Source organism: Elephantulus edwardii, unplaced genomic scaffold (genome assembly GCF_000299155.1).
Source record: "Elephantulus edwardii isolate Elephantulus edwardi_28Jun2011 unplaced genomic scaffold, EleEdw1.0 scaffold00011, whole genome shotgun sequence".
In the NCBI taxonomy this organism is placed as follows: domain Eukaryota; kingdom Metazoa; phylum Chordata; class Mammalia; order Macroscelidea; family Macroscelididae; genus Elephantulus; species Elephantulus edwardii.
In genome coordinates, this window is record NW_006399761.1 from 24,615,993 (window position 1) to 24,629,746 (window position 13,754).

At 42.0% G+C, this 13,754-nt stretch overlaps 1 protein-coding gene across 1 annotated transcript in view; it reads left to right on the top strand.

Moving 5' to 3' along the window:
- Window positions 1-13,754, top strand: part of FAM161A (family with sequence similarity 161, member A) — a 30,309-nt gene that overhangs the window by 9,291 nt on the left and 7,264 nt on the right. The window contains exons 2-5 of the mRNA XM_006881032.1: window positions 5,358-5,602; window positions 9,321-10,469; window positions 10,864-11,031; window positions 13,052-13,151. Coding sequence (XP_006881094.1) covers window positions 5,358-5,602; window positions 9,321-10,469; window positions 10,864-11,031; window positions 13,052-13,151 — 1,662 coding nt within the window. The remainder of the gene's footprint in view (window positions 1-5,357; window positions 5,603-9,320; window positions 10,470-10,863; window positions 11,032-13,051; window positions 13,152-13,754) is intronic.

Here is a 13,754-nt window from a genome sequence, read left to right on the forward strand (position 1 = left end):
GTTGCAAGGAGGGACTGGTCCTTGGAGAGGGACATCATGTTTGGGAGAGTGGAGGGACGGCGCAGGAGAGGAAGACCCTCGATGAGATGGATCGACTCTTTGACTGGGGTGGTGGGAATGAGTGTGTCGGAGATGGCGAGGTTGGCACAGGATAGAGCAGTGTTTAGGGCTCTTGTACAAGTGACTCGACCGTATTTTGTACATCAGCAGACTTCATCTCTTAGTTACTGACTGCTGTTGTAACAGAGATGCCACGAGTGGATGGCTTTACAGTTTATTTATTTAGGAGGCTAGCAGTCCAGTTGCAGGGTCCCAGCCCTGGGGCAAGGCTCTTTCTCTCTCTCTTCTCCCATTCCTCCTTTCTTTGTAGTGGAGGAGGCTCCTGTTTCCTTCACTCTCTGCTGGCCCAGTGTTCCCTGGAGACCTCCATGTGGCTGGGCCTTCCCTGGTATCCTTAGAGATCCAATACCTGAGCTTTAGGCTCAGGTCCAGAAAGTCGCACGCCACTCTCGGTGATTATTTTGTGGTGATGTGAAGGGTCTCCCTTCCCTCCCCCTCTTGATTAGCTTTCCTCCCCTTTTATGTCAGTCTCTAGGGTAACTCCCTTTACACCGGGTTAGGGTTTTGAGGGGATTAAGAAGTATTGCATTCCACCCTTAATCCTTCAGCAAGTATTTGCTTGATTAGATCATGGCAGGTCGTTACATGGCCTCCACATTATGTAACTGCTGTTAAGGTGCCATCCGGTCCAGTATGATTCATAGCAACCCTGGAAACAATGGATCTGACCCTTGTCCAGTCTCATCCTCACAATCCGCTATGCTTCCAGTCCCTGTGTCAGGCCATCTCCATTTGAGTCCTATCTCTCTCTCTGACCCTCCACCTTCCCCAGGATGATGTCTTTGTCCAAGGATGGACAATCCTGAGAAGATACCCAAAGTCTATCGCATGACGTTTTACACGTCACCCTTCCCTTCACAGAGGACCCTAGTTGCACTCCTCCAAAACAGACTTACGGTTGTTTTGGCAGAACTCTGCTCAAGTAATGCCACAACCCAAAGGTGTCAACTCTCCTTCATTCTTCTTATTCATTGTCCAACTTTCAGAAGACTAGGAAGCCAGGGGAAATACCATTACTTGGATCAGGCACACCTTAGTATTTAAATTGACATCAGTGCTCTCTAGCACTTTGCAGAAGTCTCAACAGATTATCCAAATGCAACACATATTTCCATTTCCTGAATGCTGATGCCATGAGTATTGATTGTAGACCCAAGAAAAATGCAGTCATTGATAACATCAATCTTTTTTCCATCTACATTTATCATGATGTTGCCTTTTGGTCACGTGGGAAGAATTTTGGTGATCCTGACATTGAGATGCAATCCATATTGACAGCTGTCTTCTTTGACCTTCAGCACCAAGTTCTCAAGTCCTCCTAACTTTCAGCTAGCAAGGTGGCGCCATCTTCATATTGCAGGTTGTTGATGAGTCTTCCTCCAACCCCGATGTCACATTCTTCTTCCCGAAGTCTAGCATTTCAAATGATTGGCTTAGCATATATATAGAATCGTTCTAGAGAAAGGATACAACCCTGACAAGTGCCTTTCTTGATTTCCTATGCAGTGTTCCCTTGTTCTCTTTGGACAGCTGTTTATTGTTCTCTCTGTAGGTTTTGCATGAACACAATTAAATGTTCTGCAATTTCCATTCTCTGCTTCATCTGTCATTTGCTATGATCCACACAACCTTTATATAGTCAACAAAACACAGGTAGATATCTATGTATATATCTTTCTGTATATTCAGTGTTTTAAATCAAGATCTGTCTAACATCAGCAATGCTATCCCTCCTAAGGCCTCTTCTTAATCCACCTTGAGTTTCTGGCAGTTTTTGTCCATTTAAAAATAATTTTAAAATAATCAGTTTGTGAGACTGATGTTATTGTTCAATAATCTCCACATTCTGTTGGATCTCTTTTTTTAAAAAAAAATAGAAACAATAGGAACAAACGTAGATCTCATCTAGTCATTTGGCCAGATTGCTGTCTTCATAATTTCTAGGCTGGTGAACCTGTCCAAGGCTGCATCTCTTTGTTGACATACATCCATTGCTTTTCCATCAATTCCTGGGACTTGTATTTTGCTAATGTCTTCAGTACAGCTTGAACTTATTCCTTCAATACCATTGAGGTTGATCACATGTCACTTCCTGAAATGGTTCGTTGCCCACCAGTTCTTTATGTTACAGTGACTCTGTGTATTCTTTCCATTTTCTTTTGATACTTCCTGTATCATTCAAGATTTTTTCCATAGAATTTTTTTTTAAGTTTTGCAACTCAAGGCTTGAATTTGTTTCGTTCTTTCAGCTTGAAAAATGTCAAATGTTGTCTTCCCTTTGGTTTTCTAACTTCAGCACTCTGCACGTCTCATTTAAAGGACACTTTGTCTTCTAGAGCTCACCTTTGAGATCTTCTGTTCATCTCTCTTGCTTCAGCATTTTTTCCCCTTCGTCTTCTCTTCATTCTAACTTGAGTGTCAGAGTCTCTTCTGACATTCATTCTGATCTTTTCTTTGCTTCCTATCTTTGCAGTGACCTTTTGCTTTCTTCATGGAAGGCGTCCTTGACATCATCCCAAGACTAGATGGAATATCTAATCTTTCATCATTACTGTCTTGAAGTGGTTTTTAAATTCAGATGGAACGCAAGGTTGTATTTTGGTTCTTTTGGACTTCTTTTCATTTTCTTCAGCTTCAATTTGAGAATGATACAATTATATAATAAATAGTATAGAATTGCATGACTGCATTTTGGAGTGATGTAATTCAATCAGTGATAATTTGACTACTGAATTTTGACAGTGAGGTGAGGGCAGCACCAGGCTTAATGGTTAAGACTATAACCTGATTAAGTGGTTGATGGTTAAGACTATGTGTAAATTTGGCTGGGCTGTGATTCTACATGGTTTGGCAGTTTTGTAATGGTGTAATTTGGCAGTTATGTAATGAGCTTCAATTTTGCGCTCTGATGTGATCATCCTCTGTTGTTAACACTCGATATTTTGTGTCATAACCTCAAGTTTAAAAACTCACCATTCTGCTACCTAAGGAGAGGATGTACATTTTTGTAGCTGAATGTTCATTAATTGAACATAATTGAGCATCTGCTCTTGGTCAGCCACTTTTCTGGGCACTGGGGACACAGCAGTGGACAAAGCGGAAATATCTTTGACTTCCTGAAACTTACTTTGTAGTTGGGACAGGGTACAGTACACAGGTAAATGAAAACAGAGCATGCCAGTTGGGTGGCAAATACTTAACAGACCTAAGCAGACAAGGGGGCTGATGGTGCGTTAGGGAATTGTGACCTCATGAGGAAGATACTTGAGACCTGACGAGTGAGGGAGGAAGGCCAGGCCATGCTGCTGGCTAGAGGAAGGGCATCCTAGGGAGGGAGCAGCGAATGCAAAGGCCCTGGGGTGGAAATGGACTGTTCTTCTCAAGAACACCAAGGAGGAGAAGTAGAGTGAGTGAAGGGGGGGAGTGGGAGGCCATGAATCAGGGAGGGTGCAGATTTCTTCTTCTCGGAGATGAGAGTGATGCTCTGAGGAGGGCCTCCCTGAGCCTGGACGCATCCTGAGAGGGGGAGCCAGGGACAGACCCTGCAGTCCGCACAGGGGCACAGTGCAGGTTCTGTGAGTGTTGGGACACTGCCCAGTGGGGTCAGCTGTTACCGCTCAAACAAACGTGTTGCTCCCCAGACGGACGATTGTTGCTGGGGTGACGTGGATATGTTCCAGTATTTCCCTCCACAGACAGACTCGTCCCACTGTCTCAGCACATCCACGGCTGCACCTGCCACCTCAGGGGGCTTTGGTGGCACCCACGTGTCTGTTTCCAGCCCAGCCTCTCACGTGGTCAACAGACATGTTTGACCACCTGTTTCCTGGACACCTCCTTCTGGCATTGCCACCATCCCCCAAATTCTGTGTTTCTAAGACAGAGCTTAAATTTCTTCTAAAACAGTTTCCTCCCCTGCATCCCATATGTTGATGAATTTCGTCATCATTCTCTACCTGAACAAAGCATCATGCTGAAATGAAGACATCTTCTAGGTTCCTTCAGTCCCAGTTGCTCTGATGGACTAGCCCGTAGGGAGTTGGGCTGCTAATCCAGGGCTGCATCTCTCTGGAAGTTTGAATCCACCAGTGGCTCTGAAGGAGAGGGATGGGCAGTCTCTTCCCAGGGAATTTACATTTTTGGGAAACTGATGAAGGGTCAACTATGAGTGAGTTCTGACTTGATGCCAATGAGAGAGACAGGGAGAGAGAGAGGGAGCCCTCAGGCCAGACCATCATTGAGTTGGTCAGCAACCTCATATTTCTTCCAGATCGGTCTCCCTGCTGTTCTCTTTTCTCCCCCATAGTACCTCCAACTCAGGCCTTTGCACGAGCCCACGATTTACTTCCTTATCTCAGTGTAACAACCTCCCTCCTCACCAATTAACCAAGCGCCGTCAAGCTGGTGCCGGCTCATGGCCTCCGTCTGTGTCAGGAAGATCTGTGCTCTGTAGAGTTTTTAATGGCTGGTTTAAAAAGAAGTACTGCTAAGCCTTTCTTCCAAAGCACCTCAGGTAGAACTTCCAGTGTCCTGATGAGCAGCCAGCTAGCCGTGTTGACCGCACCACCCAGGGACTCGTGTTGAAACCCTTTCTAAGAGGTGAATGGCTTCTGTATGATGCTCTGGGGTTCTTCCACTCACACTGACGCAGAGCTGACCTTCCAGTGGGTGTCGGAGGCAGTAAATCACATGGGACGGAATTGCCCATCCTTAATTAGGTTAAGGACATACTAGATTGAAAGCAATTAAAAATGCTTTTAGAATCTTTAGCTAACTTGACTGATCAGGATTTTAATAAAGAAAAATTACGTAAAGATTGGAAAAGGACAAAATTGATTTTAAAGAAGGAAACACAGGAGTCAGCAGAATGGGTTTGGGCCTGTCAAGGATGGATTAGGAGGCTGGCACAGGTTAGGGTGAAGTTCTAATCCTTGGGTCAGAGTTGCTTTTGGTGATAATAGAAAGCTCCCAAATCAGAACCAGGCAGATTTTAATAATGAGCTAAATACCTTTATTGGTTGGTCTGAGAATCTAACCATCCTTTTTAGAACAGATAACATACTATTTTTTGGCAACTTGATTGCTCTTTCTCTCAGAGGAGAATGTACACAGCCCATAAATACCTTGTAACCTAATTAGATGTCCTCTTCCAGAAGCCGCCTTTGGGGCAGTACCATCCAGCTTTGCCTTTCAGTTCCACACATCCTAATCGTTTGTTGTTGTTTTTCCTCTTTTAGGCTGATTGTAACTCCACCTTTTCTGGAATGGATGAACCTAAAACTGCAAGCCTTGAGGACACAATAGAAATTTCTGATATTTACCGCTCAAATGCCGAATATTTCAGGAAACTAGAGGAGCTGAAGGCCGCCCACATGGCTACTATGGCAAAGCTAGAGAAACTGCACACGAATAAATTAAATTTAAAGGGAGCTCAGCCAGCCATCATCAGGGAAGAGACTCCTCCTCCTACTGCCTCTTCTGTGTAAGTTTGTACACAGTCTTACTTGTGGACTGTGAAGTATATTCACATTTTATATTTTATATGTAAAGTATATATTTAAAAATTCCGAGCTGTAGGGATTAGTGGAGGAATAGATAGGCTGAAGGGAAAGGCAAGATAAAGTAAGGATTTAGGCTGTGGTGCCAGCTTAGCCTCAGCCCGCTTTCACCAAAGCATGCTTTTTTTTTTTTTTTTACTTTTTTTAATTATTTTGTGTATGTGTACCATCAAATTGGATCTGACTGGTACAGGAGGAGATTGTCCCTCCCTCTCCAGCAGAGCATCTGGTGGATTCAAACCCTGCACCTCTGGGATTGCAGTGCATATTCTTGCTACCAGGCCACCAGAACTCCCTCAAAGCATGCATTTTAAATAAAGCATGTTTGCTAGTAAACAAAAATGCTATGAGGATTTGATAAATGTGATAGATGGTATTGATCAGTTGTAACTAATGTTATAAAATGAAGTGTATATGAATAAATGAAAACCAATTAAAGATATTTTGAATACATTAAAAAATGCAAAAAAATTAAGCACATTAAAAAACCAAATAAAAAGTGCAGATCAAAAATTTTTTTTCGTGCACATCTATGCTCACAATAGCAAAGAGCTGGAAACAGCTCAAGTGCCCATCAACAGACGAATGGATAGAGAAGCTGTGGTATATTCACACAATGGAATACTATGCTGCAGTGAAAAACAAGGAACTCATGCAATATTATGCACAATGGGTGACTGGGAGACATTATGCTGAGTGAAATATCTCAGTCACAAAAGGACAAATACTGCATATTGCCACTGTTGTAAAATGGACTGACATCAGGGTTGGGGTGAACCTAAGAAAAGAGGGGATAACTAATGTATACTGTATTGAAACAGATGAGGGACAGAACTGTTTAAAAGGATTATATGATCAAGTATTATTTTCATGATGCGATTTCAGAAAAAGAAATGCATAGTAAAGTGGACTGTGGACTTGGGGGGGATTGTACAACAATGAAATAGGTTTTTTTTCTTTTCAAAGAGAAAAGTGTACTGGGGGAGGGGTGGGCAGGAGAAAAATGTACAAGTATGAAAGGGGGAAAAATTAAATGGGAAGAATATGCTGTAAAAAACCATGCTGTATTAAAAAAAAAAAAGAAAAAATTTTCCTTCTTCCTTAGCACTTTTAATGATACATGGAAGCAGGATTTTACTGAAAATATTTAGTGACTTACCAACCTCCAAGGTGACTTCTTGTTCAGAGGGTCATTTGGTGACCATTTGTCTTTGCTCTCTAACCATTTACACAACTATAGAAATGTATCAGAATATTTAGTCTTAGCATTCTGAATGAGGAACATTCAAGTTGAATTTGCTTGAGCTCATTAAAGATGCAATAGAAAGAGTTCAAGACTATGAGACACATTGAAGCACATTTGCACACTCGTCTGTAATTTCAGGATCCATTTCTGCTGTGAGTTTGCCCACTTTGAAACTTGAGGTCCCTTAACTTGTGTACTTGGTCAGTGCTGATTGCCCATCGCCTGTGTGCCAGACTTTGCTGGGTACAAGGGTTTCGTCATCGAGATGCCCTCAGGGAACTCAAAAAAGAGCAGAGAACCAAAAACTGCAAAATGTGACACTGTCACGGAGACAGGAGAGGAGAAAAAGCAGATGCTCTTGTCAAGATGTTGGTGAAGGCAGGCTGCTGAAGAATTGTCCACAGTGTTACCACCTCAGTCTTGAAGGGGTTGTAGAGGGACAGCAGATACAGAAAGAAGGACAGCAGATACAGAAGGAAGCACAGCAGATACAGAAAGGGGACAGCAGATACAGAAGGAGGGACAGCAGATACAGAAGGAGGGACAGCAGATACAGAAAGCAAGAAGTGAGTTTGTAAGCAGCAGACAATGTGTGCATGAGAATCTGGTGTGTGTGACACAGGTGCCAGTCTTTTTTTTTTTTAGGTGCCAGTCTTGAAAGGCTTTATGAGCTACACTTGATGTTGTAGCAACAAGGAGTCACTGAAAAGTTTGAAGTAGGAGAGTAATGTGATTGTTGTTGTTGTTATGTGCCGTCATGTATCATGATTAGATGTTTGTTTTAGGAAGGACACTCCGGAAAATGTGTATTTAGTAAAAGTTAAAAACAAGGAGCTTCTGCTGGTTTTGGTGCCTCTCCTGCCGTCTTGGAAACTTGGCATGTTGGCAGGAGAAGCTGTTCCATGGAAAGGGATATCATGTTTGGAAAGGTAGAGGGTCGGCAAAAGACCTTCTCTCGGGTGGATTGACCCAGTGACTGCAGCAATGAGCTCGTGTCAGAGACGGTGAAGATGGCACAGGAGAGTTGGGATCTGTTGTTCACAGGGTCGCTGTGAGTCTTACTCTGACGGCACCAACAACAACCTGCAAAAAAGGGGTATAATTAATAGCTGTTTCCTACACTCTAGTCTAAATAAAAGTGGGAGCTCTGGTGGCCGAGTCTGTAGGGAGTCACACTGTTAATTCAAAGGCCACCCCTCCATCAGTCTGAATCCATCAGTGCCTCCTGGGAGAAGGACAAGCAATCTTGTGCCGTATGATTTTTTTTAAAAAATTAATTTTAATGAAAGTTTACAGAGACTTATGGTTTCCAGTCATTCATTGTTGCACTTTTCTCCCTACCAATCTCCTCCCCCCTAATTTACTCTTCTCCTTGAAAGGAAAAAGAAAAACTCATTGTTATGCAATCCCTCCCCCCAAGTCTACTCTACTATGCAGCCTTCACTCTGGACTCCTATAATGACAAGAAAACCCATTCATATGTCCCTTTTAAACAGTTCTCTTCCTCATCTGTTTCAATGCAGTATACATCATTCCTCCCCTCCTTTTCTGTCTTCCCTCAACCCTGATGTCAGTCCCATTTTACAACAGTGGCCCTATGCAATATTTGTCCTTTTGTGACTGAGATATTTCACTCAGCATAATGTCCTCCAGGGTCATCCATTTTGCATAATATTTCATTGTTTTTCAATGCAGCGTAGTATTCCATTGTGTGAATGAATATACCACAGCTTCTCTGTCCATTCGTTTGTTGATGGGCCCTTGGGTTGTTTCCAGCTCTTTGCTATTGCGAACAAAGCTGCAATAAACAGGTGTGCAGTGTCGTGTGATTTTCCAGCCTCTGAAAGCCCACTGGAGGGTCAGCTTGAGTCCCTTCTGCCACAGTGACAGTGAGTTTGAATGTGTTCTAATTAAAATGAAGCCTTGACGAAGCAACTGTTAAAGTGTTTGACTAGGGAGTTCTGGTGGCCTAGTAGCAAGAAGCTGCAGTGCAATCCCAGAGGCAGTTCAAATCCACTAGTCGTTCTGCTGTAGTAGGAGGGACAATCTCTTCCTGTACTAGTCGGATCCAATTTGACGGGACACACACACCAAAAAAAATGTTTTTGACTAAAAGCTTGACAGTTCAAACCTACTAGTTGCCTCTATGGGAAAAAGATACCTTCTCTAAAAAGTTATCCATCTGGAGGAGCCTCTCAGTCGTTATCAGCTGGACAGAAGCAAGGGGTTCAGCATTTCTATATCGAAGCAGTCATTCATGCAAACCCAGCCCAGCTCCTGTCTTCTCACTGCTTGTGTTATATGCTGGAGAGCATATAACCATCTAGAAGGTTTTTTTTTCTTTTTAAATTGGGTCATGCACAACTGAAAGTAAAATATTATTCTTTTTCCCTTAGATCTGCATCAGTAAAGAACTCTGACCCATCTGCCTCCCTAGTGCCATCCCTTCTGGAGACGGATGTAGGCTGCTCTTCCTTGGCCTCTCCAGTTTCCTCTGAAGACGACTTGGTGAACCTCCAAAGGGAGACCCCCGACAAAAGCAAGGTGATGACCTTCGCCAAGGAGCTCATCAGCAACATGTGGAACGGCTTTTCCGTCGAGGATTACATCCAGTCTGATGATACAGCCATCTCATCGGTTGAAAAAATAAGAAAGAAACCGAAAGAATGGGTGCCAAAGATTACAGTCCCCGAGCCTTTTCAGATGACGGTCCGAGAGCAGAAAAAGAGGGACGCGAACTTGAAATCCAAGGCAGAAATTGAGATGGAAAACAAGCTGCTGAAGAAGCAGGAGGAGGAAGAAGCAGAGTGCAGGAAGAAGTTCCGGGCCAATCCAGTCCCCGAGTCTGTCTTTCTCCCCCTTTATCGTGAACTAGTCAAGCAAAATGAGGCGCGGAGAAAAGCGATGAAGGAGAAGAACAAAGAAGCCCTTTTGGCTTCACAGAAGCCGTTCAAGTTTATAGCCAGAGAAGAGCAGAAGCAAGCGACCCGAGAAAAGCTGAAAGACTTTTTCAAGCCTACGAAGAAAACCAGTCGATTTAAAGCCAGGCCTGTCCCTCAGTCTCTTTATGATCCAACTGTCAGTGACAGATTCAAAGAAGAAGAGCTCTTGAGAAAGATCCAGGCTCAGAAAAAAGCCCAGGAGCTTTTAGAGGACACCTGGCCTCGGCCAGCTTACAGAAGTCTTGCCACCAAGAAACCCAGACGTCCTGAAAGGTGCAAGTGTAAATGCAAGGTCAGATGCCAGGCTCCTGACATCGAAAACGTCCCCAAACAGCACAAGTACCTCTCGGAGAACAAGTGTTCGGGGTCCGTAGCACCCCAGAATTCTCTCGTTCTCCGTAAATGCTCGCACTCATTGTCTAGAAGAGATAAAATCTTGGCAGACATTAAAGCGGATGAAGAGAATGTCAATGACACAGATGGGTCTCTTCTGTCTCCAAGGGGCAAGTCAGCAGGAAAAAGTACAAGTTCAAAGTCTGTGCTCCGCAGCTGCACCCCTCCAAAGTCCACGGTATCTTCCAGAGAAAGAGAAGAAGCCATCAGGTAAAATAGCTGGGAGACCATACTGACGAACTCAGATTGCTAAACTAGTGTACGTAGTTCAAAATAGCGAACACAGTGTACTGATTTTATGTCACGAAGCCTGGAGTTAGTAACAAGTTAATAACAAAATGCTATTTGGGAAGATATTATATCATTTAAAATATTTTGCCAGAGGGGAAATAAATGTATTAACTATGTTTTGAAACTTTAGGTATAGAAAAAGTCAAATTCAGTCTGCTGCAGTCCATTTACTCAAGTCAGATTTTTCTAAGTTTATAATCTTTGCTTTTTTAAAAAAAATTTTCTCAACCTTCGAATGGCCCTGTGTTGAATCTTTGCTAAACAACACATTTACTGGCTTAAATAAAATTAAGCCTTAGTTTGTTGCCCTCAGGAGATCCCTTGAGGAAAAGAAAATGTTGGAAGAAGAAAGAAACCGAATCCTAACCCAGCAGAAGCAAAGAATGAAAGAATTGCAGAAGTTGCTGACAGCCCGGGCTAAGGCTTATGACTCACATGAAAGTCTAGCTCAAATGTCTAAATCCAAACTAAAATCTCTCAGGTATCACAAATTCTGAACCTCCAGATCACTGGTTTTCAAATAGTTCCCTTTTTTCAATCAGTGGCTAGCAATAAAAAAAGAAATTAAGAATAATATTAGGGTTTTATCCTATATATTCAAATTACAAGATTGAGGAAAATCTTGATTTAGAGATAAAGCCTTTTTTTTCCCTCTCAGCTTGCCATGTTATCTCAGAATATTTCAATAAACAGAGATGTTAAAGAGCTTTGTTTCAAACTCTACATGAAATCTCATGGCACAAATTGACACATATCCCCAGTGTGATAGTATTCATGTGTATGTTTTACATTTTATTTCCATTTTAATATAAAAAAATGTACAATCTCTAAAACCTTCGCAAAATTTGAGAATTCTGCCATTACAAAGTTTGAAAACCAGTATTCCCGAGGAACATTTTTATGCACAACATAAAAATGTTTGTGAGTTAGTAGAAAAATATCCCTGAAATCTGAGTGATCTATTGACTACTTTTCAGTCATCTGATTTGTGCGTGTGTATAAATCATTGATGTGAGTCAGTATGCACTCTTAGGTGACCCTCTGTGGCTTTCCGAGGCTGGAAGTTACATGGGAGGAGGCTGTCTTTCTCTCCGCGAGCTGCTGGTGGATTTGAATTGCAGTGTCTTTGGGATTGCAGCACAGCTTCTTACCATTAGGCCACCAGGGCTCCCGTATATGTGATATGTGTATTATATATATATATAATCTCCATATGTAATATATTCGCTTTTAATTATGATCCTTTTTTCCTTATAGTATTGATTGATAGAGGGAGTTTAATTTGATGAGCTTGAGTGAAAAATTCCTTTGCAATAAACCCCTCACCTTTAGGAGTTAAACTGGCTTTTTTTCATTATACCAAATTATGCATAATTAACCATGTAACTTTATGGGGTAACTGTGTTCTCTAATCCACGAAATCTCATTAGCTAGAGTTAATATAGCGTACATAGAGAAAGAACTTTGGTGGTGTTACTGTGTACCATCAAGTCGGAACTGACCCACTGCTGAGTGCCCGTCTTTCTCCCACAGAGCAGCTGGTGGATTCGAACCATGTTCCTTTCGGTTGCTAGCATTGCTCCTTACCACTCTGCCACCAGAACTCTGATTTCTCTTTAAATGGCAATTTTGGTGGCCAAATGGTAAGAAAATGTGCTGCCAGTGATACACAGTTTGAATCTGCCAGCTGGCTTGAAGGAGAAAGAGGAATGATCTTTCTGCAATTTACAGCCTCAGAAAACTCACTGGAGAGTCAGCTGTGAGTTGGTTCCAACTCATAAGAACATAAGAACAACAATGTATAGAGAAAATACTGTAGTGTAATTTATTATGGGATTGGGTCCAAAGAGTTAATAGACTTAGGTGAGTTAACGCACATCTGTTCCTGTTCCTCTCTGAGGTGTGGTATATTGCACTACCAACCAGAAGGTGAGGAACCACCAACCTGAGAAAGACCAACAATTTCCTCTCATAAAGATTTAAGGCCTCCAGTACCCAGTGGAGGGAGCTATGAGTTGAGACTGACCCAGTGACAATGGTGTGGGTTTATCCCTCGGTCATATTCCCATGCTCACCGCTTCTCCCCAGACCTGCATCCATTATATTAACTTTGCTGTTGATCTTTGAGCGATCCTACTGAGGAGTGAAAATAAAAGCAGGTCTTGTTTTAAGAAGAAATTATGTAGAAAATAGTAATTTGAATAAAATTGTCTTAGCTTTATATACCAGAATGTTAGAAATGAGAGATTCATTCCTCATCACTTCAGGTCCGCTTAAAGCCTGTTCATACATTGAAGATTTCAGAAAGCTCAAGTATCCGCAGTGACACACACGCTCCCAGAACCTCGGATTCTTAAGTCTCCATTCCATGAAAATTTACCAGCCTAGAAAAACTTCCCATAAGTTAAATCCTGCTTTGTTATCCAGGCTAAATGTTTCATGTGCAAGTTTCTATTTCTTTGATGACCTTTTGAAATTTCATTCCTTCTGTTTCATTTTAGAAAGAGTAACAAAGAAAGAATGAAAGAATACAGACAAGAACTAGAAGACAGAGAAGAAAAATTAAAAAAGAGGCCTCTGCTGTTTGAAAGAGTCGCTCAGGTTGTGTTTATTGACCTCTAAGAGCTGTTGTCACATTTTGGCTTTTTTAATACCTCTTCAGCTCCTAATTTTACAGTCCATTTTTCTCGTGTGTTAACATAATTTCCTTAGACATGTTACCATTGCTGTGGCAACTTCATCAGATCAGCCTAGTAAGTGATTCTGCCTAAAATAACGAGCATTGACTCTTCGTGATAGCGAGACAGAGAACATGCAGTTAATCTAATTGTTCTCAAAGAAACATTCTTAAGACTGGTTCCTAGTCTTTTTTCAACATGAACTTGGCCAAGCATTAAGGTGAGGCTTTATGATACTATTTGAAAGTCTTTAAAGAATTAAAAACTGGAACAAATGACTAATTGAATCAGATTTATTTCTGCCAACGTGTTGTGGTTTGTGATGGTTTTTATTTTTTAAGTGGGTATATTTTTTAACCTCCTACATTTACAAAAAAGGAATTCCTTTTTATAAGAACGTCTTATGGACACTGGACCCTGGTACGCAGTTTTACAGTCTTTCCCTTAAGGAGGATTTGCCCATTTCAGTCATCTTTGTTCTTAAGAGTGGGATTTGTGTAGATGATGGAGCTTCACGGGATGGAGA